Below are 24,561 nucleotides of genomic sequence, written 5' to 3' on the forward strand. Positions count from 1 at the left end.
TGTGTTCCTTCTTTCACCACTGTGGTTCACAGATTTCTAAAATGGTCCTTATGATCTTGGCTCCCTGGTATTACTCCTGTGATTACATTACTTTGCAAAGCAAAGGGATCTTGCAGATGTAATTAAGGTTACTAATCAGTTGACCTTGAGATAGGGAGATTATCTAGGTAGGCGAAATCTAATCACATGAGCCCTTTAAAATCAGAGAGAATTCTTTAGTTAGGGGTAGAAGAAGTCAGAAATTTGAATCATGAAATTTGATAGATGGAGGAAGCCATATGCAATGGGCTTCACAGCAACACTCAGTCAAAAGCCAGCCAGAAATCAGGGACCCCACTCTTACAACTACAATGGGATTCTACCAACAACTTGAATGAGCTTGGAAGTAGATTCTTTCCCAGAGTCTCCAGTTGAGGACATAGCTTAACTGAAACCTTGATTTCAGCCTTAGGAACCCCTGAGCAGAAAACCCACCTGTGCTGTGCCAGACTTCTGACCTACAGAACTTTCAGCTAATAAATGGGTGTTTTTAAACCATCTGTTTGTGTAGTTTGTTATACAACAATAGAAAACTAATATAACTGTTAAACATTGGCTTCCAAATTTGTCAGTAAATATTTGAGAAGATATTAACCTCACTATCAAGGTCAATTATATAAACCACAATGAATGAAATGTAAGCTTGGCTGGGCACAGTGGCTCACACCCATAATCTCAGCACTTTGGGAGGCCAAGTGGGCAGATCACTTGAGGTCATGAGTTTGAGACCAGCCTGGCCAACATGCCGAAACCCCGTCTCTACAAAAAATACAAAAATTAGCTGGATATGGTGGCACATGCTTGTATTCCCAGATACTCAGGAGGCTGAGGCAGGAGAATCACTTGAACCCAGGAGGCAGAGGTTGCAGTGAGCCAAGACTGTGCCACTGTACTCCAGCCTGGGTGATAGAGCAAAACTCCATCTCAAAAAAAAAAAAAAAAGTAAACTTGACAAATACCTGAATGATAACCACAACATTCTTCTTTTTCTTACTAAGGTTTATTGGTTGACACAGGTAAATATACTTGGCCAAATTTATGAGTTGAAGATTGCTGCTGTCCAATTTTTGAACACTAAGCAGAAATCGTACTGACTGTAAACTTATTTTTATATATACACACACACAAACACGTGTGTGTGTGTGTATATATATATATATATGAATAAACTGACCTTGAGATTTCAAGAGGAATCATTAATGCCATTGTCATTTTGACATATTTTGATCCTGAAAGTTCAAGGGGTGATCATTAATATCATTGTCATTTTGTTATATTTTAAGCTTGCATAAGCAGAATTCAGCCGTGGATATAGTAAATTGGTACTAAAATGTCTTTTAATCCTCTTAAAGATTACTTGTGGATTACTGAGAGATTGCTTGTGGATTATTGAGGGAACATTTTCTTAAAAATTATTTTATGAGAAAAAGTCTCATTTAGTCTATCCATAGGAAAAATCAAAACGAGATTTTTCTTGACATCATAGCTGAAAATCCTGTTTAGACGTTTGTGAGTAACTCATTTTTTTCTTTTCTTTTTTTTTCTTTCTTTCTTTCTTTTAGACAGAGTCTCGCTCTGTTGCCCAGGCTGGACTGCAATGGCACGATCTTGGCTCACTGCAACCTCCACCTTGCGGGTTCAAGTAATTCTTCTGCTCACCCTCCTGAGTAGCTGGGACTACAGGTGCGTGCCACCACACCCAGCTAATTTTTGTATTTTTAGTAGAGACGGTGTTTCACCATGGTGGTCAGGCTCGTCTCGAACTCCTGACCTCATGATCCACCCACCTCGGCCTCACAAAGTGCTGGGATTACAGGCGAGTAACTCGTTTCTAACTGATGTTTAGTCTTTGCCAAAATATCTTCAATAGGGTTTTTTTTTCTAAAGAGTTTACATTTGAATCCACTGCATGAGATAATTTGCAGAAAATTACTTCGTGGAATTGGTATTCCAGTATTTTAGTTTTGAAAGCAAATTCTTAATGTTAAAGAGATTTACGTGTTGTTCCACTAACTTCACCATTAATCTTTATTTTTCTGAGCTAGTGCCTAGAAAACCAACAGAATCATAACAAAAAATGGGTAAACACTTTTATAATCTAAGCACAGAAAATCTTTTCTAAGATTCATGTGAAAACCAAAAATTATAAAAGTAAAAATACAAAAATTTGACTGCATAAAAATCAAACCAACAGAATCTGAAAATCTATTAAAAACAATAAATACATGTTAAAAGGTGATTGTGCAAAAATGTATAGCTTTTCTGTGTAAATATTGCAACTATTTAGGAAGTGTAGTGGAAAAAAAGAACCCTACTCATACAAAAAACCTTACTCATAATACCAGTCCGAAACTCCATGATAAAACTATGAAACGCCACCAAGTGAAATAAAAAAAAAAATGTGAAGAAATAGACATACTGTCATCTTAGATCATTGCAAATATTGGGAAGATGTTAATTTTACCTAATCTATAAATATCATGCAATTCTAATCAGAATCCCTATAGGCTTTTCTTGGTGAGAGAGATGTGTCAAAATGATTCTTACGTTTCTATGGAAGAACAGACATTCCAGAATTACCTAAGAACATTCTGAAAGAGAATAATTAGGGAACACTAACCTTACGAGATGTTAAAAATAATTGCCAGGCTTTGCCACTTATTAGATTTTGGTACCACTAGCTCATAAATGATAAATCAATGGATGAAAATAGAAAATCCAGCAGTAGACTAAAATTGCATACATTTAGTACCTGACAAAGGTAGCATTTTATATCAGTGGGAAAGGATGCATTATTTAATACTAGCATTAGATAAGTATTGACTGTTTGGAAAAATTAGGCTCTTTCACCAATTGACTCTTACACAAAGATAACTCTATAAATATCAAATATGCGAATGCAAAAAGAAAAACACTACAGAACCATACAGAAGCTTTTCTAAGCATTGTGTGAAAACCAGAAATTATTTAAAAAATGAAAATTTGATTGCATAAAAACTCAAAATTTCTATGGGAAACAAATCATAAACAAATACAAACACATAGTAACAAATTGGTGAGAAAATATATTGACTGTGTGTAGAATAAACTGATTTAGGTAAAATTAAGTATATATTTCTCTTTTGTATGTCTGGAGACCTATCCAAAAAAAGTTGTTGTGAAACATTAATGTTAGCTGTTTCTATGGATTTATTATCATGGGCACAATTCTTTATTAAAATGGAACCTTGTTATTTAATTATTTCATGATAAATTTAATATTGGCAGTAAGGCAAAGATGGATCATTTAATAAATAGAATTGGGACAGTGGTTAATCATTGGAATAATGAAGTTATATTCTAATTTCATACCTTCACATAGTGCAAATAGGTTAACTATTTTTGATATAAAAAAGTAACCATAAAGTATATAATCCTGGAGGTGGCAAAGGCTATTCTAAAATGATCAAAGGAAAAACCAATAAAGGAAAATATTGATGAATTTCATTTATATAAAATATTTTAAACATCTCTTTATAAATAACTCACACCACAGGTAAGGCAAACAACGAACTGGGAAAAGTATTTGCCATACATACAATAAACAAATATGATCATGAGCCACTATAATGAAGACTAATATTTTTTGGAAAATATGGGTAAAGGGCATGAACGGGCAAAACATAAATGAACAATAAGTGCACAAAATAAATGTGCATTTTCATTACTAATGAAAAACAAGTTAAAATATCAAAAATATATTGCTCTTTGCTTGTTATACAGAAAAATAAAAAGAACAATAGTCCCTAGAGTGAGCAAGAGTGTAAGAAAACTTATGTACTGTTAGTAGGATGTAAATTGGTAAAACATCTCTAGGAAAAAATTTAATTTGTGGTTAAAATTATGCATATCTTTTGATTCAGAATACACTTTCTGAATAAAAAATGAAAGCCTGAGCTCCAGAATTATCTAGAGACTATATTCCATGAGCGATACAGTTGGTCAGTGTGTAAAATCCTTCTTGATTCTTAAGAACTATGTGTACAGTATGGGAGTTTTGTGTTTAAGCCTTATCTGGAGTTACTTTCTCAAAAAGGCAGTGAAACATGTTAGAAAAAACAATAAATTATGGGCCAGTCATGGTGGTGCATGCCTGTAATCCCCACACTTGAGGGGGCCAAGAAGGGAGGATTGCATGAGACCGGGAGTTCATGAGCAATCTGGGCAACATAGTGAGACCTTGTCTCAGTAAAACATTTTTAAAAATAAAAAACACTAGGCAGCTGTGGTGGTGCATGCCTGTAGTCCCAGCTACTTAGGAGGCTAAGCCCTTTGAATATCCCTTGAGCCCAGGAGTTCAAGGCCGAGGTAAGCCATGATTACCCACTGTACTCCATCTTGGGCCGCAGAGTAAGACCCTGTCTTTAAAATAATAAATTTAAAAAAATAATAGATTCTCTAGCTAATGATTTAGATTTCAATCCTGGCTCTGCCATTTACTGTGTGACTTTCTATATGTTACTTAATGTCTCCAAGTCTCTGTTTCCTTGTCTGTAAATGGGAGAATATAATAATACTTACTTTAGAGAACGGTTCTGATGATTAATTGATGCAATCCATACAATGTCTGGAGTCTATAATTTCTGGTTTGTTAATGCCCTTCTACATGATAAAAAATTTTAAAAAGAAAAATATCCTCTGTTCGAACTGAGGGTCAATATTTGCCCTCCTCAAAGAAACTGTAGGACCAAATCCACTTTGTTTCAATCAGCCTTTACCCAATGACTTTTTACAGAGAACAGTTTGTGAGACCCATCAAGGTACTCTTCATTATGTGTCTGTCATAGCCTGTAATACCCACCTCACTATCCATACCCTATTAATGAGCACGCTTTGCGCTTCCTGGCCCATGACCCTGTCTGCACTCCCTTCCATGATGCTCTCTGGAACTTTTGCTCTATGACCAATACTACCTTGCATTCTCCAATTCTTTGGAATGGTCTTTCTGCTTCCTCTTCTCAACGGAAACCCATACCTCCCCTGAGTGTTCTGCTTCTCTTGACTTACTCTCAAATGGACTTTTTTTTTTTTTTAAAGCAATTTTCATACATTTTCTTCATGCTCACTTCTGATAGTTTTTTTTTTCTCTCTTGCATTACTAACCTTTCCCTCCCAGTAGATTCATTGCATCAGCTTCAAAATATGCTCAAGTCACTTCTGTGAAAAATAATGACATGATAGCAATAAAACACCAACGTCCCTCTGTTCAATATTCCCCCACACCACCACTCTTTTTTTCTCCCCATTCATAACTTTTTAAGATTGTGTGATACTCACTTCCCACTGACTTTTTTACTCACTGGAATTTGGCTTTCACATTCATTGTGCCACTGAAACAGTGCTTATTGATCTGCAGGAGTATTTTATAGAGGAAATTAGCTCTTTGTCTATGATTTGAGTTTTAAAAATGTTTTCTCGGTCTCATTTACTTTTGATTTTGCTTATGATGATACTTGATTTGTGGATTTGAAAAAATTTGTATCTATCCATTTGTGGTTCATAAGCGTGATGATTGAGCTTTCACACACATGTGAGACGTGCCTCGCCCAATCCTTAAAGTAAATAAAAATTAAAAAATTTACATCTTCAATGTTTCTAGTTTCTTCTGTACAGATGCTGGGTTTATGGCATATTTAAAAAGTCCACTTCTCTGAGACTAGAATAAACTATGGTTTGGTAATCTCTCTGGTTTATAGCACTTTATATATACATTTTATAGTATTTTATATTTGAGGACATTTTATATGTTGCACTTGTAATTTTGTCTGTTTCGATGAGAAGAAGGAAGTTGGGAAAACGGTGAATGGGTATGTTCTGCCCATTCGGTTCTACAGAATTCCTATAAGTTAATTTAGGTATCTACTGTTTTCATAATTTTTACTGTGACTCTTTGTAAAATCTTTGAATACCTTTGTGCAATGCTTAAATAAATAAAAACAATGGAAATAGGTGCCAAAAGAAGTCCAAAAAGTAACGTGGACTCATGGAGTTCTATAATAGTATTATGCTGTGTACTGAATAAATTGATTGACAATATCCAGATTCGTAATCTAGAGGGAGAAAGAGACCCAGGACATACTACTTAGGATAAATGAGAAAAGCCTTATCAAATAAGGCCCCCATGTGGCAGTGTAATGACACTCCATACATGCAAAACAAAACAAAACAAAAAAGAAAAACACAGCTTGTTTATGGCAAAGTCTTGGTAAGCAAGTACTAACATGTCAACTAAATCCTTCTAAGAGTAACATTTGAAAAATAACATTATGGCTGGGCGCGGCGGCTCACGCCTGTAATCCCAGCACTCTGGGAGGCCGAGAAGGGCGGATCACGAGGTCAGGAGATCGAGACCATCCTGGCTAACACTGTGAAACCCCGTCTCTACTAAAAATACAAAAAATTTAGCCGGGCGTGGTGGCAGGCGCCTGTAGTCCCAGCGACTCGGGAGGCTGAGGCAGGAGAACGGCATGAACCCGGGTGGCGGAACTTGCAGTAAGCGGAGATCCTGCCACTGCACTCCAGCCTGTGCGACTGAGCGAGACTGCGTCTCAAAAAAAAAAGAAAAAAGAAAAATAACACGATTACCTCATCATTTAAGATGGAGTTTTACTAAGTTTTCAGTCATAGTTCACAGTGAAAATAACATGAACATGTACTGGAGGTTAGGAAGCCAATTTTGAGGATATTAACATCTCACTTTTCTCGTTCTGTCATGACCACTCACTTTTATCTTTTTGATAAATGCTTCAGAGGCATGTGTGTTCTCTCCCTCACTCACGACACACCCAAGCATCGGTTTTTAGAAATTTTATTGATAACTGATGGTTTTCCACTCTTTTCTTTCTGCAGTTTTATCTGTGGTTAAATAATAACAGCATCAATTTGAGTAGTATTTGTCATTGCCAGCGCAAATATTTTGTTGAGACTGCCTGCATAACCAGTGCATCTGTTTCCTGATGGCTACTTCTGAATCCAAACTGTTGAACTAGCAAGAAGAGACAAGTTAAGTTGTAGCTCCTAGGAAAAGAAGACTCTTTATAAGCCTCCGTGTCACAGGAGAGCAGACACGTAATGTTCTGGAAGAAGTGCACTGACTAGTCACAAACATCCATATATAGAAATTTCGCCTGCTTTTATTAACTTGAAAGATAGTGTAAAGTCTGACTAAATTGTTTTCTTAAAATTTTAATGTATGAATGAATATTTATCATAGCACATTAGTTAAGACCAACACTATATACGTATGGCTAGAGAGAGAGGTATATATATATATATGTACATATATATGTATATGTATATATATATGTACATATATATGTATATGTATATATATATGTACATATATATGTATATGTATATATATATGTACATATATATAGAGAGAGAGAGAGATGGAGTCTCATTCTGTCGCCCAGGCTGAGACATATATATATATATATCTCATATATATATGTGTCATATATATGTCAGAGAGAGAGAGATGGAGTCTCACTCTGTCGCCCAGGCTGGAGTGCACTGGTGCAGTCTCCGCTCACTGCAACCTCCGCCTCCCGGGTTCAAACGATTCTCCTGCCTCAGCCTACCGAGTAGCTGCCACTACAGGCGCGTGCCACCACACCCGGCTAATTTTTGTATTTTTAGTAGAGATGGGGTTTCACTATGTTGGTCAGGCTGGTCTCGAACTCCTGACCTCGTGATCCGCCCACCTCAGCCTCCCAAAGTGCTGGGATTACAGGCGTCAGCCACCACGCCCAGCCCATATATTTTTATTCTACTAAACAGAATAGTAGAATAAAATTAGACATGGTAGCTGAAAAGGATGATTTTTTGACTATTTTAAATAGAGATTTTTAAACTTTAAAAACCTCAGAAATTAGGAATTTACAACTTTATTACACAAACGTGCGTTGTTAAAACATTCAAGAGTAACAGTATGCCCTGCATTAACAGGGATAATATATAAGAAAAATAGAGATAGCCACACAAAACTATATATTCTATGACATTCTTTGACAGAAACTTCAAAAGTAGAGGTGAAAGATACATGGATTTTGGAGCCACTGAAGCCGTGAAATTTCAGTAAAAATTATGTCAAATGTGACTTCAAATTAAATTCGAGAAACATTTATTGAGAACCTGTTTATGTACAGCACTGTGCTAGGTCCCACAGGGAGAGTAAGTCATTTAGGATTGCACTCTAAAATCTGGGCATATTGGTGCAAAGGGAGGTGAACAGCAGGCGTAGGTGAGTGTCAGAGGACCTGGCCCAAGCTGGGACCCTCCTGCAGGTAAAACGGTGGGTAGTGAGAAGCTCTAGGAAGGGGGCGCTTCCGAACACGCGCGTCGAGGAGGGCGTTCCAGGACTCTGAGGGAGCAGCCCAGCTGGACCGAGGCCGCGTCGTTCCTGGGCTTACTATTCCCAGACCCGGACTCCCGATTCCGGAGTCACGGCCCAGGACGCGAAAAGACTCTACACTGGCACCACGCTCCTCCTTAGGCGGGCGGTCAGTCCCGGGTGCGGGCTGCGCTGGAGGCTGAGGTGGGAGCGACATGGTGTGGAGGGGCAAGAAATGTCGGCACTAGACGCGCCAAGAAGGAGAGTCTACGAGCAATTCCCCCCTCGGGCCATTGTGTTGCTGTTTATTAGCCCCTGGGAGGGCGTCAGGACAAAAGGAACCCTCCTCCCTTCTTAGTACTTAGGCCCAAGGTCCGGTGTGGGAGCCGGCGCGCTGCTTTCTAGGCAGGCACTGAAGCTACGGCAGCCACGCAAATAGGTATCAGCCGTTAAAGCTTGGCTACAGGCAAGGGGTGGCAATCGGCCCCTGGCGCTGTGGGGCCCCGCATCCCACAATCCCCGCGGCTAGCCTGTGTGGCTACTGGCGGCAGCTAGCGGGCTGCGAAAGCGAGCCCGGCGTCTTGACAGCAGCCCACGCGTCGGGGCGGGGCTGGAGCCCGCTGCTTTAAAAGGTCCGGGCGGCGGCCCCGCCCCTCTGGTGCCGCGATTGGATCCGGCGGGGGTAGCGTTGATTTGATAGGCGCAGAGAGGGTGGGGCTGCGCACGCGAGGCCGGGGGCCTTGCCGCTGCCTGCCGGGCTGGGGCACGAGTGGCTGCGGAGTGTGGGTGGTTGGGCGTGAGGGGCCGACGGGCTCGCGCGCGCGCCGTCTGCTGAGGTCCCTCGGGAAGGAGGAGAGCGCCTGACGCCGACCCGCACGCGCAGCCCGGCAGTCGGCGGCGCGCCGAGGGCGGAGGTGGTGCGTGTGTGTGTGTGTGTGTGTTTAGCTCGGGTGCCAAGGGCGAGCCGTCAGTCCCCGGGTGCGAGTCCCTGCTGTCTTCCACACCCTTCCTCCCTCCAGGCTCCTTTCCTACCTCCTTCCCGCGCCCCCACGGTTGCGGACCGAGCGAGAACCCCCTTAAGCAGGTGTGGGGGGCGTGCGGGGTGGCACGAGACAAAAGGGGCACGGGGGTAAGCCCGCCATGGCCTCCCGGAGCCTGGGGGGCCTGAGCGGGATCCGCGGCGGTGGCGGCGGAGGCGGCAAGAAAAGCCTGAGCGCCCGCAATGCTGCGGTGGAGAGGAGGAACCTGATCACCGTGTGCAGGTACGGCAGCGCAGGGCGAGGGGAACCAGCCTCCCGCCGGGGCTGAGAGCTCTGGGCTTCCGCGCGGGTCCCTGGGGGTCCCGGGCATGATGGGCTGCCGCCCAGTGCCCCCGCCTATGTTGCGCCAGCCAAATCTGTGAGCGCGCAGCTCCTTGGACAGGGGCCCGGGTCTGGACACCGTCGCAGCCCTGGACTTCGTGTCAGTTCCAGTGCTGAAGGTACTGGAGGGTAGAGCTTGGGGCGGGGCTAGAGGAGGATTTGTTTTGAATGTGCAATCTAGCGTCAGAGTGAAAGAGGAGGGCAAGGAAGAAGAGTTCTTTCATTTAATGCCCATTCAGCTGTCAGCGAGCTTTGGATAAAGTGGTAGTTACTGTGATTGTTTACTGTGTTGCCCCCAAATCAGAGTGCATTTCGTTGTTTTGGCTTGTTTACATTATCTTCAGCCATTTCATTTCACACGTTAGTTGAGTGCCTACTACATGCCAGCCATTGTGTATGTGAGCGTGTGTGTACTATCCACTTTTCAGCTACAGTGCTAGTGCTGGTTCTGCAGTTGTTATTAAGAGTGGGACTGTGGAGGATACCTAGTCTTTATGTCAATGATTTATTTTAAGGCCTGCCTTTCCTTAATGCTTTATAACTGTAAATGTAGTGTTTCCTTCAGAAAAATATAGAAACAATAAAAGAATAATTACTATTGGGCCGGGCGCGGTGGCTTACACCTGTAATCCTAGCACTTTGGGAGGCTGAGGCGGGCGGATCACGAGGTCAGGAGTTCGAGACCAGCCTGGCCAACATAGTGAAACCTCATCTCTACTAAAAATACAAAAAATTAGCCGGGCGTGGTGGCGGGCTCCTGTAATCCCAGCTACTCGGGAGGGTGAGGCAGGAGAATCGATTGAACCTGGGAGGCGGTTGCAGTGAGCTGAGATAACGTCATTGCACTCCAGCTGGGACCACAGGGGGAGACTTCGTCAAAAAAAAAAAAAAAAAAAGAACTATTTATAGGAAGCCTAGTATTCAGAGATAACTGGTTTTTAACATGCTGATATATTTTCTTTAAGTCTTATATCTGAGTATTAAGAAAAATTGAAACCCTAAGCATCAATTTCTTAGGAACTTCTCTGAACCATTAAGTTGTTTTAAAATTACTTTCTTCCATCAGACTCCTAATCATCACCTAGTGATATTCCTCTTAAGAATCAGATGATGATGAAACTTTTTCTTCCTTTGCAATTTCTCTGTATTTTTCCGTTATTTTTCTTGTGTAAAAATGTGTCTAGCATCTTAAGTGGAATACAGATAATTATTCCAGGACTTAAATGCAATAACTCACAGTGACTTTTAAAAAAATACTTGAATTATTACAAATGTTTATCTAGCAAGAAGACCTTCTTCATTGACTGTAATTGTATATGTGTATGTAATTATTACAGCACTTTGAGTTGTAAATGGTAAAGTAATATGGTATCCGTTTAATTTGCCGTTTGTGCTGTCTAGGATGTAACTTTTTGAGACAAATAGGCTGTTAGGTGTTTTAAAATATAGGTAAATATCTTTAAAGTAGGTAAATGGAACAATAAGCAAGGCTGATTTTCTTAACCATAATATACAGACATTAAAAATTGCTTTAAAAATAAGGGTAGTTTCAACATATACAGTGCTTCTTGGGGGGTAACATATTTAATAAAAGCTCTATCAGCTTTTGTTAAACTTCACAAGGGCAGTGATTCTATCTGCTTTTTGCTTAGTCTTTTTTTTTTCAAATTCTCAGTATAGCATCTAACACTCAAAAAATATTTATTGAATGAATAATTTCAGTGATGGGTACTGTTCCTTTTGCTTCTCCATTTTTGTCTTGGCTGGCTTTAGGTCATGTAATGATCATGTGTGCCCTTATCAGAGACAGTTGAAAAGAAAAGGATTTGTATTTCAACCTTATTTAAACTAAATTTTAAATTATCTTTAAGAAATTTTAGGAACGTCACACTGATTTCTGGGGACAGCTCTCTGTATTAGTTGTATTTTCATGATTGTAATTTACATAATTATTATTTTCTACTGTGAAATGAATATGTGCTAACTTTAGTTACAGTTTACACATAGATTTAGTGTAATAGCTAAAATAAGTTGTGGTTTCTGCTCTGGATTTCATTTGTATTGTTATTTATATGGGTAATATTAAGGCTGTTTTTCAGATCCAAATAGTTGATGGTGCATGTAAATTATCCATGTGTAGTAATGGGGTCTATATGATAGGCTTTGTCTGAATGACTTTTACTTTTTGGAAGAAAGTCACTATAGGCCATTTGTACATTTTAAGTATCCCCATGACAAATTAAGAAAAATGAATAAAGCAGCATTTATGCATTTATTGCTAATTTACTTTCCAGAGTCACCAAACCCTGGGTATTTCACTCATGTCTCTTATGAATTCTTTTTTTAATTTTTTATTTATTTATTTTTGAGACGGAGTCTCGCTCTGTCTCCCAGGCTGGAGAGCAGTGGCGCGATCTCGGCTCACTGCAAGCTCCGCCTCCCGGGTTCACGCCATTCTCCTGCCTCAGCCTCCTCAGTAGCTGGGACTACAGGCGCCCGCCAACACGCCCGGCTAATTTTTTGTGTTTTGTTTAGTAGAGACGGGGTTTCACCGTATTAGCCAGGATGGTCTCGATCTGCTGACCTCGTGATCCGCCCGCCTCGGCCTCCCAAAGTGCTGGGATTACAGGCGTTAGCCACCTTGCGCCCGGCCTCTTTATTTTTATATCTCAAATCAGAGATGATTTGATATTTAAGTTGGAAAGAAGTTGATCTGGTGGAAATATAACTGGGTTCTAGGTTGACTTTATCATTAACTAGTGTGCACTTTTACAAGCCATGCAACCTTTCCATCTGTTCATTTTTGTGGTCTGTAAAATAATATTGGACTAGATCATTGTTAACCTTCAATTATAGGCTTAAAATTAATAATAGCCTCCAAGCAAAAAATGTTTATATTTAGTTTTGGATTTTTCCAAATATGAGCAGGGTAATAATGATAAGATAAATGTTTATAATAGCTAAATTAGGTATGTGCATTTTTCTCTATAAACAAAAATATTTTGGACTGTGCCTTTGATTTTGTAATTCTCTGCTGATGTTCTGGAAAAAATTGAACCATTTACAAAACCAAAAAAAAAAAAAAGTCACCAGCATATATCATTCTAGTGTATCCACTTATACTTTCACAGTAATGTTTTTCCTTACCTCTTAAACAATTTAGGTGTATTCTCAGTTTAGGTTTAAAGTCTTCTTATGTGAGTACACAATTCTTTATGTTTAAAGCTTTATTCAAGTGCAATATATAGTTTTGAGCTTTGAAAGTGGGTTGTTTAGATAGGTAAGATAATCAGATAAAGAGCTGAATTGAATTTTGGCTCATTGTGATTGTATATGTGTATGTAATTCATTAGTTTTTTTTAGTAAACATTTACATGTCGTAGACTAAAAACATTTGCATAGTCCTTATTTCATCAGATAAGTACTGTTTTTTCATATCTTTCACAGATTTTGGTGAAGAGATAGTAGGTCATTTGAGGACTCTAAATCTTACACACTCAACTTCAAAATATTCATACACTTGACTTTGGCTCTGAGAACCAACTAGTATTTTCCCTGTATATTCTCTATCGTTTAGAACTTCAGAAAATTAAGTTGTTAGCGCCCTTCAGATTTTTTTAACTTGTATTTTTATCCATAGATAATCAGATATTAGTCATTTTTTCTGTCCTTTATAAGCTTCATTGTTTACAGAAAACCTTATATAGTCCTTTGATTTTGGTTTTCGTGGCAGAGTATTAAAATCTAAATTCTCTTTCTATGGCTTAACAATGTCTTATGAGCAAATTATTAAAATATACACATATAAACATTTCAGAATAACACTTGTCAAACTTTTAAGTCAATACTTTTAAGAGAAACTTCCCATGCAAAGTCATAATTTTCCTGTTTTGTAGCTAGGAAGGACTAATAAGAGGAATATAAGGAGTAGTGTGATAAGCACGGTGGAGACAAGTGATGATTTCACAATTCAAGTGTTTTTAATAACATATGCATAGTCTTAGTTTTCTATAGGTCATGATATTATTTCAGAACTTGAATATTATTTCAAATTACATTAGCACCTCAGTTTTTCCATTATAGTCAAGGAATGAGAAGCTTATATTTTTATACATAACTAATATTTGAGTTAAGCTTAAAATCCTTCATCAACTGTAGTGCTTTACTCAGCATTTATTTTGGAGTGCAGGATTTGTATAACTGAAATTTATTTAAGCACGCAAATTTAATCCACAACACATAATATTTACAATATTTTGGATGGATTGCTTTAAAAAATGATTACACGTTTCCCTACCTTCTTGACAAAGACTATACATAGAATAATGTAATCCTTATTGATGACTTTACTCTGAATCTACCTCTATGAATATGCCCACTGTGCAGTAGTTGCCCTTGGAGACTCTTGCGGCATGTAGAGCTTTTGCCTAAGTGGCCCCAGAAGATTATGTGTTTGGAGTTCTTTGAGCTTTTGCATCCTTCTGTTTCTTCCTACCAAGTTATTTGTTATTTCTTACAACTCTTTTTATTTCTAGCAGTTCTTTTCTTTGTACTTCCCATTCTGACTTGCAGATTATAATTGGTTGTGACCTGGGAAAGTATATAACTAAACTTATCAGGTGTTTAATTTTTTTTTTCTTAAAAAAGCACCCAGAGGCCTGAGTTAAGTTTAGTGAGCTTTAGAACTCTGAACTTCTTAACATTCTGGTGCTAACTAATCAGAAAAACTGTCTAGTCTATGCTTGAACTTGGTGGGAGAAATGCAGATATGTGAAATGTTATTGAATATTAATGACAGTATAATCTGTCTTATCCTGTTTTGTGTTGCTATAAAGGAATACCTGAGGTGGGGTAGTTTATAAAGAAAAGAGGTTTATTTAGCTAACAGTTCTGTAGGTTGTACAAAAACCGTGGCCCCGGCATCTGCTGGGCTTCTGGTGAGGGCTTTTGTGCTTCATCAAAACATGGTGGAGAGAGTCAAAGGGGAAGCAGGCAGGTGTGAAGAGAGACCAAACCCAAAGGGCATTCTGGTTTTTTATCAACCTACTCTTCTAGGAACTGATCCATTCTTCCTTGAGACCAATCCAGCCTTGCTAGAGTGAGAACTGGCTCACTACTGGGTGATAAGTACCAAGCCATTCATGAAGTATCCACCCCCATGATTGCCCAAATACTTCCCGCTAGGCCCCACCTCCCAACACCATCACATTGGAGATCAAATTTCAACATGTCATTTGATGGGGGCAGACCAACCATATACAGATTGCAGCATAATCCTTTAAAGAACTTTAAATTTGTTGTCTGGGTGTGGTGGCTCATGCCTGTAATCCTAGGACTTTGGGAGGCTGAGGCAGATGGATCACCTGAGGTCAAGAGTTCGAGACCAGCCTGGCCAACATGGTGAAACCCCATCTCTACTAAAAATACAGACAGTCAGGCGTGGTGGTGGGGGGTGGGGGGGGCACCTGTAATTCCAGCGGGAGGCTGAGACAGGAGAATCACTTGAACCCTGGGGCAGAGGTTGCAGTGAGCCGAGATTCACTACTTCACCCCAGCCTGGGAGAAAGAGTGAGACTCTTGTCTCAAAAAAAAAGAAAAAAAAAAAAAGAACTTTAAATCCAGTGATTTACTTTTTTTGTTACTATTTGCTTGAATATGCTTGAGTATGCCTCATAAGACTGTTCATACCTTGGCTATAGTGATTATAATATTTTTGGCTAAAACTCTTTCAGTCATTTTATATGTAGTAGAACTTTGAGTTTGAGTTTGGATTCAACATTAGTTATATACCTTGGAAGCAGGTTCAGTATTATTAAATATTTCTAAGGATTCTTCATGCTCTAATTAGTAGATGCGCACAATGGAGGTAGGATGATCCTCTTTTCAATGACTAGTCCTAGAGTAGACATTTCAGCATTCACAAAAGGTCATTTTCTCTTCCCCCAACCAAACTGCATTCATATTAATTGACAACAGAGACTAGCTATCCCCCAGTCCTTTACTAGGGGGTATTTATTTTAACTTTGCTGTTGCTGCTTGATAATTGTCAAAATTTCAGTTGAGAGATGATATTCAAGGGGGAATGTTTGAAGCTTACCCACTCTTCTATTCCCTCTTACAGGTTTATAAAATATATCCCTGGGTCAGTCCAAAGCATCAGAGAGAATTGGGTATGTAGACTGCATTGCTCCACACTCTTCTATCCCCAACTGCTTTTACCCAGTTGTATATTGGAAAGATTCCATCAGTCTGCACTGAAGGTCATCATAAGAAGCAGTCACAGAGGGTCTTGAAGTTATTGTCAAGGACATTATTATGTCAAAAGGGGCTTCTTTTTTGTGAAGACTTCTGTGAGAAATCTCTGTGTTTAGTGCCAACAATTTGTATTTTCAAGCAATTGATTTATTTGTATCTACTGGACACTAATGTATAACTGACAACTTTATCTTTTTCTCATGCAGCTGTTAGAAATCTTAGTGTCAAGTCTGTAGTCAACCTCTACGAGATATGTAGGACATTGTGATAATGCTTTTAGCCTTATTTCTAGCTCTACTATGCCACTATTCTTTTAATATAAATTTTTATTGACTTATACTTTCCATATAGAAAAGTATACGTAGCATAACTATGCAGCTCAATTCATTTTTGTGGTAGGGCACAATGTTGTAACTAGCACCCAAGTCAAGAGAAAGAACTGTTCAAATATCAAGACCTCCTCCTTGCTTTCTTGTAGTTAATACCCTGGTTTTTAACACCATGGTTTGTTTTGCCTTTTTAAATATTTTAAATGAATGGAATAATACAGTATAGACCTTTTTGTGTTTAGCTTATTTTGTTCAACATTATGTTTGTGAGGTTCATCCATTTTGTTGCATGTTGCTGTAGTTTGTTCATTTTCATTGCTGTATCTTATTCCATTGGATGAATATACCACAATATTTCCATTCTGTCACTGACTGTCATCTGAGTTGTTTCTACTTTTTGACTACTACTAACTAAATATTCATTCATATTTATTTTTGTGACGATATGTACATTTTTCTGTCTGATATTAGCTTGGAGTGGAATTGATGAGTCATATGGCATGCAGATATTCGGCTTCAGTAGATGTGAAAGTTTTCAAAAGGAGTTGTACCAACACTCATACTGGTGAGCGGTGTGTGTAGGAGTTCCAATTGTTCTGTATCCTAACTAATGCTTGACATTTTCTTTCATTTTAGCCAATCTTGTATGTTTGTTGGGGTGTCACATGGTGGTTTTAGTTTGCATTTTCTTGATGTCTAATGAAGTCAAGCACCTTTCCGTAAGTCTGTAGGCCATTTGGAGATTTTCTTTCATAAAATGGCAATTCAAGTCACTTAGCAACTGGAATCTCTGCTTTTTGTTTATTTTTTAGATGTGCAGTTCTTTGTACATTCTGTATGGGAATCTTTTGTTGGATACATGTAATGCAAATGTCTTCCATTTGGTGGCTTTATTTTTCACTCTGTAGTATGTTTTGATGAATAGAAGTTTCTGATTGTAAAATGGCCCATAAATTTCCTTCATGGTTAATGCTTACTGTAATGTGTTTAAGAAGCCAGCCTACTCCAAAGTAATGAAAATATTCTTTTTTCTCCTAAAGCTTTATTGTTTTATTTTTAGATTTGTATCAACAATCCATCTGTAGTTTATTTATGGTGTGAAGTACAGGAGTCAAGATTAAATATTTCCCTTAAGGAAAATCAACTGACCTAGTACCATTTATTGGAAAGACCATTGTATTAGTCCGTTCTCATGCTGCTATGAGGACATACCTGAGACTGGGTAATTTATGAAGGAAAGAGGTTTAATTGATTCATTGGTCTGCAGGGCTGGGGAGGCCTCAGGAAACTTACAAGCATGGTGGAAGGGGAAGTAAACATGTCCTTCTTCACAAGGTAGCAGGAGAGAGAAAAATGAGAACATGAGAACCAAGCAAAGGGGGAAGCCCCTTATAAAACCATCAGCTCTCGTGAGCTCTTACTCACTATCATGAGACTAGCATGGGGGAAAACATCCCCATGATTCAATTACCTCCCATCTGCTCCCTCCCATGATATGTGGGGATTATGGGAACTACAATTCAAGATGAGATTTGGGTGGGGACACAGCCAAACTATATCAACCATACTTTCTCCACTACACTCATGCATCACATTTATCTTAGGTGACTGGATAATTTGTGGTCTGTTTCTAGACTTTCTTTTTTCCAATAGTCTATTTGTCTATCCTGAGCTAATATCATACTAAATTAATACCTATAACTTTATATTATGTCTTGATGTGTGGTAATATAAGTTATCTAGCTTTATTTTTCAAGATTATCTTGGCTATTCTTGGCCTTTTACAAACTAAATTTTAGAATCAACTTGTCAATTTCTGTTAAAATATTTTTCTGGGATTTTTATTAAGCTTGCACTGGTACTATAAATCAGTTTTGGGAAAACTGCCATCTTTATGATATTAAGACTTACGTGCAACCCATGAACATAACCTATTTCTTTATATGTTTAAATATTCTAGAATTTTTCTCAATAATGTAGTTTTGCATATATAGATATTTTAAATCTCTTATTGTATTTATTCTTGCATATTTGATATATTTTTATATTATGGTAACTGAAATCATTGAAAACTTTTCATTTTCTTGTGGTTGTTGGTATATCGATATAAATTTGACCTTTTAAAATACTGGTCTTATATCTAACAGTCTTACCAGATTTCTTTATTAATTCTAACAGATTTTTTGCAGTTAAATTTTTTTTTTCTGAGTGCACAGTCATGTCATTTGCTTATTTTATTTCTTCCTTTTTCAATCTTTATGGCTTTTCTTTTTTGTCTTATTGCACTGGCTAGGACCACTAATGCAGTGTCGCAGAAAACGTTCAAAATTTTATTATTAAATAGGATGTTTGCAGTAGGTTTTTCTTAGTTCCCTTCTATTTCTAAATTGCTGAGAATTTGTATCATAAATGGATGCTTATTATTGTATTATTAAATTTTTTTGTCTTTCAAGTAAACATGATTTTTCTCTCTTTTGTTGTTTTCATAGTGAATTATGTTGACTTTTGCATGTTAAACCACTCTGGAATAAAAAAAAATCAGTTGTGATGTATTGTCTTTTTGACGTATCTTTGCATTTAGGGTGTTAATATTTTGTTTGGGATTTTTGCATATTTATTCATGGTAGAGATTGGTATGTGATTGTCCTTTCTTATAATGTTCTTGTCTGGTTTTGTCATTAAGATTATTTGGCTTTATAAAACAAGTTAGGAAGTATGTGTTTGTGTGTTTGTGTGTGTGTGTGTTTCCTCCCCTGTTCTGTAGAAAAGTTTGTGTAAGACTGATATTTCTTTCTTAAACATTTGGAAGAATTCACCAGGGAAGCAATGTGAACCACAAATTGTCTTTGTGGGAAATCATTTAGTAACGGAATCAATTCATTTAATAAATACTGAACAATTCAGATTTCCTGTGTCTTCTGGTATGAGTTTCAGTAGGTTTTTCAAGGAACATACCTATTTCATTTATATTGTCAATTTTTTTTTTTTTGCTAAGACTTTTCTTAATATCCTCTTAATGTCTTTTTATTGTTTGAAAGATCTGTAGTGATTTCCCATTTTTCTTTCCTGATATTATAATCTCCATTTTCCCCATTTATTTTGCTAGGCATTTATTAATTTTACCAACTTTTTCAAAGAACCAGCGTTTGACTTTGTTGAGTTTCTCTGTTGACTCGTGTTATGACTTTGTTAATTTTCTCTGTCGACTCCTGTTTATTTAGAAATCTATTGTCGGCCGGGCATGGTGGCTCACACCTGTAATCCCAGCACTTTGGGAGGCCAAGGCGGGTGGATCACGAGGTCAGGAGATCGAGACTATCCTGGCTAACACGGTGAAACCCCGTCTCTACTAAAAATACAAAAAATTAGCCAGGCGTGATGGCAGGCGCCTGTAGTCCCAGCTACTCAGGAGGCTGAGGCAGGAGAATGGTGTGAACCCCGGAGGCGGAGCTTGCAGTGAGCCGAGATCCTGCCACTGCACTCCAGCCTAGGTGACAGAGCGAGACTCCGTCTCAAAAAAAAAAAAAAAATCTATTGTCTAACTTTCAAACAGTTGAAGGTTTTTTAGTTACCTTTTATTTGTTGATTTCGAATGAATTCTGTTGTGCAGAGAGCATATTCTGAAAGATTTTGAGCTTTTGAAATTTGTTGATGCTTGCTTTATGATGCAGTATATGGTTAATTTCAACATATATTTAATATGCATTTGGAAATAATGTGTATTCTGTCATTGTTGATTGCATGATTTATATATGTCAGTTAAGTCTAGTGTTTTAATTGCCTTGTTCATGTCCTCTGTATTCTTACCTGTTTTTTGTATACTCTTTAGTATTGAGAGAGATGTGTTAAAGTCTACCTCCATGACTGTAGATTTGTCTGTTTCTCCTTTTAGTTTTGTGATTTTTACTATAAATATTTTGTTTTATTACTAGTTTTATGGAGATTTAGAATTGTGGTCTCTTCCTAGTAGTTTGATTCATTGTCACCATGAAATGTCCCTCATTATCTCTAATAATGCTAGTGCCTTAAAGTCTGTTTTATCTGCTATTAATACAGTTATAATAGCTTTCTTTTAGCTAATGTTAATATGATGTCTCTTTTTCCATCTTTTACTTTTACTTTGGCTCTTTCTGGGCTCTTATATTTAGAGTGTCCTTGTAGGTAAGATAGGATTGAATTTTGCATTTTATGTAGTCTGATAATCTTAGTCTTTTAATTATTTAGCCCATTTTAATTAACGTTATTACTATTATATTTGGATTTATAGCTATCTTACTGTTCATTGTATGTTTGCTTTTTTCTCTTTTCTTGCCTTCTTAAATATTAATATTTTTATAGTTCCATTTATTCCATGATTCCAGTTTTTTACTTTGTGAACTTGTGAGTCATATATTCCATTTCTTTATATATGTTTATATATATTTCTATTCTTTTGGCAGTTACCTTTGGTTTATTACAGCTTAATGCAAATTGTAACTTTTACTACTTCTCCAATAGTGTTAGAACCATTTATTCCCCCACATCCTAAAACATACTTACATATATATGTGTATATATATATATTAAATCTTACATTATTTTATTACCATATTTTTTTACAGTAGGTATTTAGGAAATACACATTTATATTTGTCCATGTATTTACCCTTTCCATTTTCCCTTCCTCAGTTTTGGAAAAATTTTGGTTATTATCTTCTTTTTACTTTTTATTTTTATTTTTTAGAGGTTGGGTCTTGCTGTGTTGCCCAGGCTGGAGTGCAGTAGTGCGATCATAGCTCACTGCAACCCTGAACTCCTGGGTTCCAGTGATCCTCAGCCTCCTGAGTAGCTAGGACTGCAGACATGCACCACCACACCCAGCTAATTTTTTTTTTTTAATTTGTAGATATAGGATCTGGCTATGTTGCCCAGGCTGGTCTCAAACTGCTGGCCTCAGGCATTCCTCCTGCCTGGGCCTCCAAAAGTGTTGGAATGACAGGCATGAGCCACCACGTGTGTCTCCATTATCTTTTTACACTCCAATTACATTATGTTAAACTTTACCAGGCCTCACTTGATTCATATTCTTTCCCATGGTTTCTATTCTTCTTTCTCTTTATGCTTCAGCTTGTATGTTTTCTATTGACTCCTTTTCTAGTTCATTAATTATGTCTTATGCTTTGTCTATTCTACTGTTTAATCCATTGAATGAGTTTTTAATTTCAGGTAGTTCCAGAATTTTTATTTGATTTTTAAAAATAGACTCTAACCCTCTGATTTTAAAAACCTGTCTTTTTACCTATGTACTTCATTTCTTCTCATCTCTTGAATGTATTACTCACATTTATCTTAAAGTTCTTATTAATTTAGAATTTTGAATTATCTTTATATCTACTTTTATGGTCTGCTTTTTCTCTCTTACTCCTTTCTTTGTCATGTAGTCCTATCTTTTGTCACATCTAGAATGTTATTGAATGCCACACAATGTTTATTAAGTTATTTCTTTAATACTTTTGTTGTCCTTTTAGTACTATCATGTTTACCCTTTTGTCAACCATTATGTGTCAAAGTATTCATAAGAACATAGTATACAATAGAAATAGACCACAGTGGAGTAAACAGATGGAAGGCACCACTTAATTTTAGAAAGATATCGCCAACAGTTTACTAGTACCCATGGCCAATAGTGTAGGTTAATGACCACTTTGCTTTACTAGTGTTCATCTTCCTCCATAAGATTGAGTAATAGCTGATTGCTTTCATCCAATCAGGGACTGTGCTGAATCCAGACTAGGTTTTAACCATGGTTAGTCTTGAACAACCTACAGTTTGCTCCTGGCCTTTCAGGGTTTTCAACTTAGATTTGGTATATTTTCTAGCACCCTTCCTCCAGCAAGCCAAAACAACAAAATGCACTGATTTGGGGGCGACAGTAAACAATCACAGTAACTACTGTTTACCAAAAGCTGGCCGACAGCTGTGAATGTGCACTAAATGAAAGAGCTCTTCTTCCCTGCCTTCCTCTTTTACTCTGACACTAGATTGCATATTCAAAAACAAATCCTCCAAAATACATATTGTTTTGAAAATATTTTATGAAAGAAAGAAAGTGGATATGATGCCCACATTTTGTTCTTTTAGCTAAGTAAAATGATTTATTGTCTGTTATCTCCAGTGATGGTGATTGTCTTTAGAAGAGGTTAGGAAAACAATATCATCCAAAGATTCATATTTAACATTAGATTTTGTGATTTTTAAATCTTAGTATTTACAGAACCAAATCTTCTGTTATATTTCAGGTCTAATCTCAAAATTAATATTAATAACAATTAAAAATTTTAATAAATCAATCACAAAACATCTGTATCTTAACATGATAAGAAAATATATTTAATTTATATGTGGACGATATGCTTTTTGCAGGAAAAATATTGGATTCAGCCTTCATCACTAATAATGGAAATTTTAATTATAATAATTTTTATTTAAATTAGATTTATTTTACAGTTAAGGCTAACATTGCCAGAATTCAAACCCAAATATATCTGGTTTCAAAACATATATATATATTTTTAATACTGTGCTGTCTTGATTGTCTGTGATACAAGTCAGCTGATGTGTGTGTTTGCATAGACAGAAACTGGGAACTTTCATTTTCGTAGCATTCTAGTGTTGATAAACCATGAAGACTATATGTTATGGTTTTTTTCTGTTCTTCACATTGTTCTATTGCTGCTTTTAATGTCTAGCTTACTAGGAAGCTCACTATGTTAAAGTATTCTATTTGAATATTTTCATTTGTTCTTGGATAAAGAACAATTGGATTCCCAAGGGATATGTGATCCAAGTATATAAAGTGTTCTTTATTAAAACAATTTTAATTGGGAGTTCTTTCATATGAGATTAAACCAATTTATTTTAAGATAGGAAGTTTTCTTGGTTTGATGGCTTACTAATTTTAGATGAATCTTTTTGGAAAGTTTTGCCTTATTTATTTATTTATTTAACATATATATATTTTATTATACTTGAAGTTCTAGGGTACATGTGCATGAAGCTGGAAACCATCATTCTCAGCAAACTGTCTTTTTTATTTTAAGAGTGTGCTTCTAACGTTATTTTTTATGTTTGGCAATCTGCTGTCATCAGTCTGCTTATATAGCAATACAAGATGTTAATAATATAGTATTTCCATTCTTAAGTGTCTAGATTAACAATTCTCTTTTAAAATAAATTTTGACAGTATAGATTGAGAAAATATTTTAAATACACATCTGTCTCTTTATTTAATTTTTAAAATTTTCCTTTTTAGAGACAGGGTCTTGCTCTGTTACACAGGCTGGAGTGCAGACGCATGACCATAGCCCACTGTAACCTTGAATTCCTGGGCTCAAGTTGTCCTCTTGCCTCAGCCTTCTGAGTTGCTTAAAATAACAGCCTCTTTCCACCATGCCTGACTAATTTTTACATTTCCTTATAGAGATGGGCTCTTGCTTTGTTGCTCAAACTCCTGACCTCAAGCCATCCTGTGGCTTCAGCTTTGCAAAGTGTTGGGATTACAGGTGTGAGCCACCACACCTGGCCCTGCTTTCTTCCTTTATTTTTAAGTTGATTTTTACATTGCGTAAAATTTTTTGAGATAATAAAATATCACAAAGAGAGTTTCATGTTTCAGGGTACAAATTTCAGGGAAGATGGTTGGGACTTTTTTTGGTTCCAATAAAAGTTTATTTACAAAAACATTTAACTAGTTGGATTAGGCCTGTGGACAACAGTCTGTAGACCCCTGCTTAAAGGATATGTGAAAGGTATTTTTTCTCATTATAAAATATTTTAAATAGATTAAAATTATATTAGAAAAGAAAGAGGAAAATACACATGATGTTTGAGAATTCTTTTTTGGGTGTGTGGGTGCAGGGCAGGGAGTCTCGCTCTGTTGCCAGGCTGGAGTGCAGTGGCATGATCTGGGCTTACTGCAACTTCTGCCTCCCAGGTTCAAGCAATTTTCCTGCCTCAGCCTCCTGAGTAGCTGGGACTGCAGGTGCATGCCGCCATGCTCAGCTGATTTTTTTTTTTGTATTTTAGTAGAGACAGGGTTTCACCATGTTGCCCAGGCTAGTCTCGAACTCCTGAGCTCAGGCAATCTGCCTGCCTCAGCCTCCCAAAGTGCTAGGATTACAGGCGTGAGCCACCACGCCCGGCCAAGAATTCGCAAGTTGCATAA

At 37.4% G+C, this 24,561-nt stretch overlaps 2 protein-coding genes and 1 pseudogene across 16 annotated transcripts in view; 2 read left to right on the forward strand and 1 right to left on the reverse strand.

Annotated features, from left to right (window-relative positions):
* The window catches only part of ABCB1 (ATP binding cassette subfamily B member 1), a 208,404-nt gene that overhangs the window by 114,291 nt on the left and 69,552 nt on the right, over window positions 1-24,561 (reverse strand). The window lies entirely within an intron of this gene.
* On the forward strand, window positions 5,563-5,635 carry LOC112440623 (small nucleolar RNA U13; annotated as a pseudogene).
* RUNDC3B (RUN domain containing 3B) overlaps window positions 9,105-24,561 on the forward strand; it is a 207,997-nt gene continuing 192,540 nt past the window's right edge. For 3 of the 13 annotated variants that reach the window (XM_034964373.3, XM_034964376.3, XM_034964375.3), the window contains exon 1: window positions 9,138-9,675. In XM_034964373.3, the coding sequence (XP_034820264.1) occupies window positions 9,554-9,675 (122 nt within the window). In that variant the 5' untranslated portion in view covers window positions 9,138-9,553. The other 10 variants (XM_055114642.2, XM_055114638.2, XM_034964374.3 and 7 more) reach the window with 8 other exon arrangements.

This window comes from Pan paniscus, chromosome 6 (genome assembly GCF_029289425.2).
Source record: "Pan paniscus chromosome 6, NHGRI_mPanPan1-v2.0_pri, whole genome shotgun sequence".
NCBI lineage: Eukaryota > Metazoa > Chordata > Mammalia > Primates > Hominidae > Pan > Pan paniscus.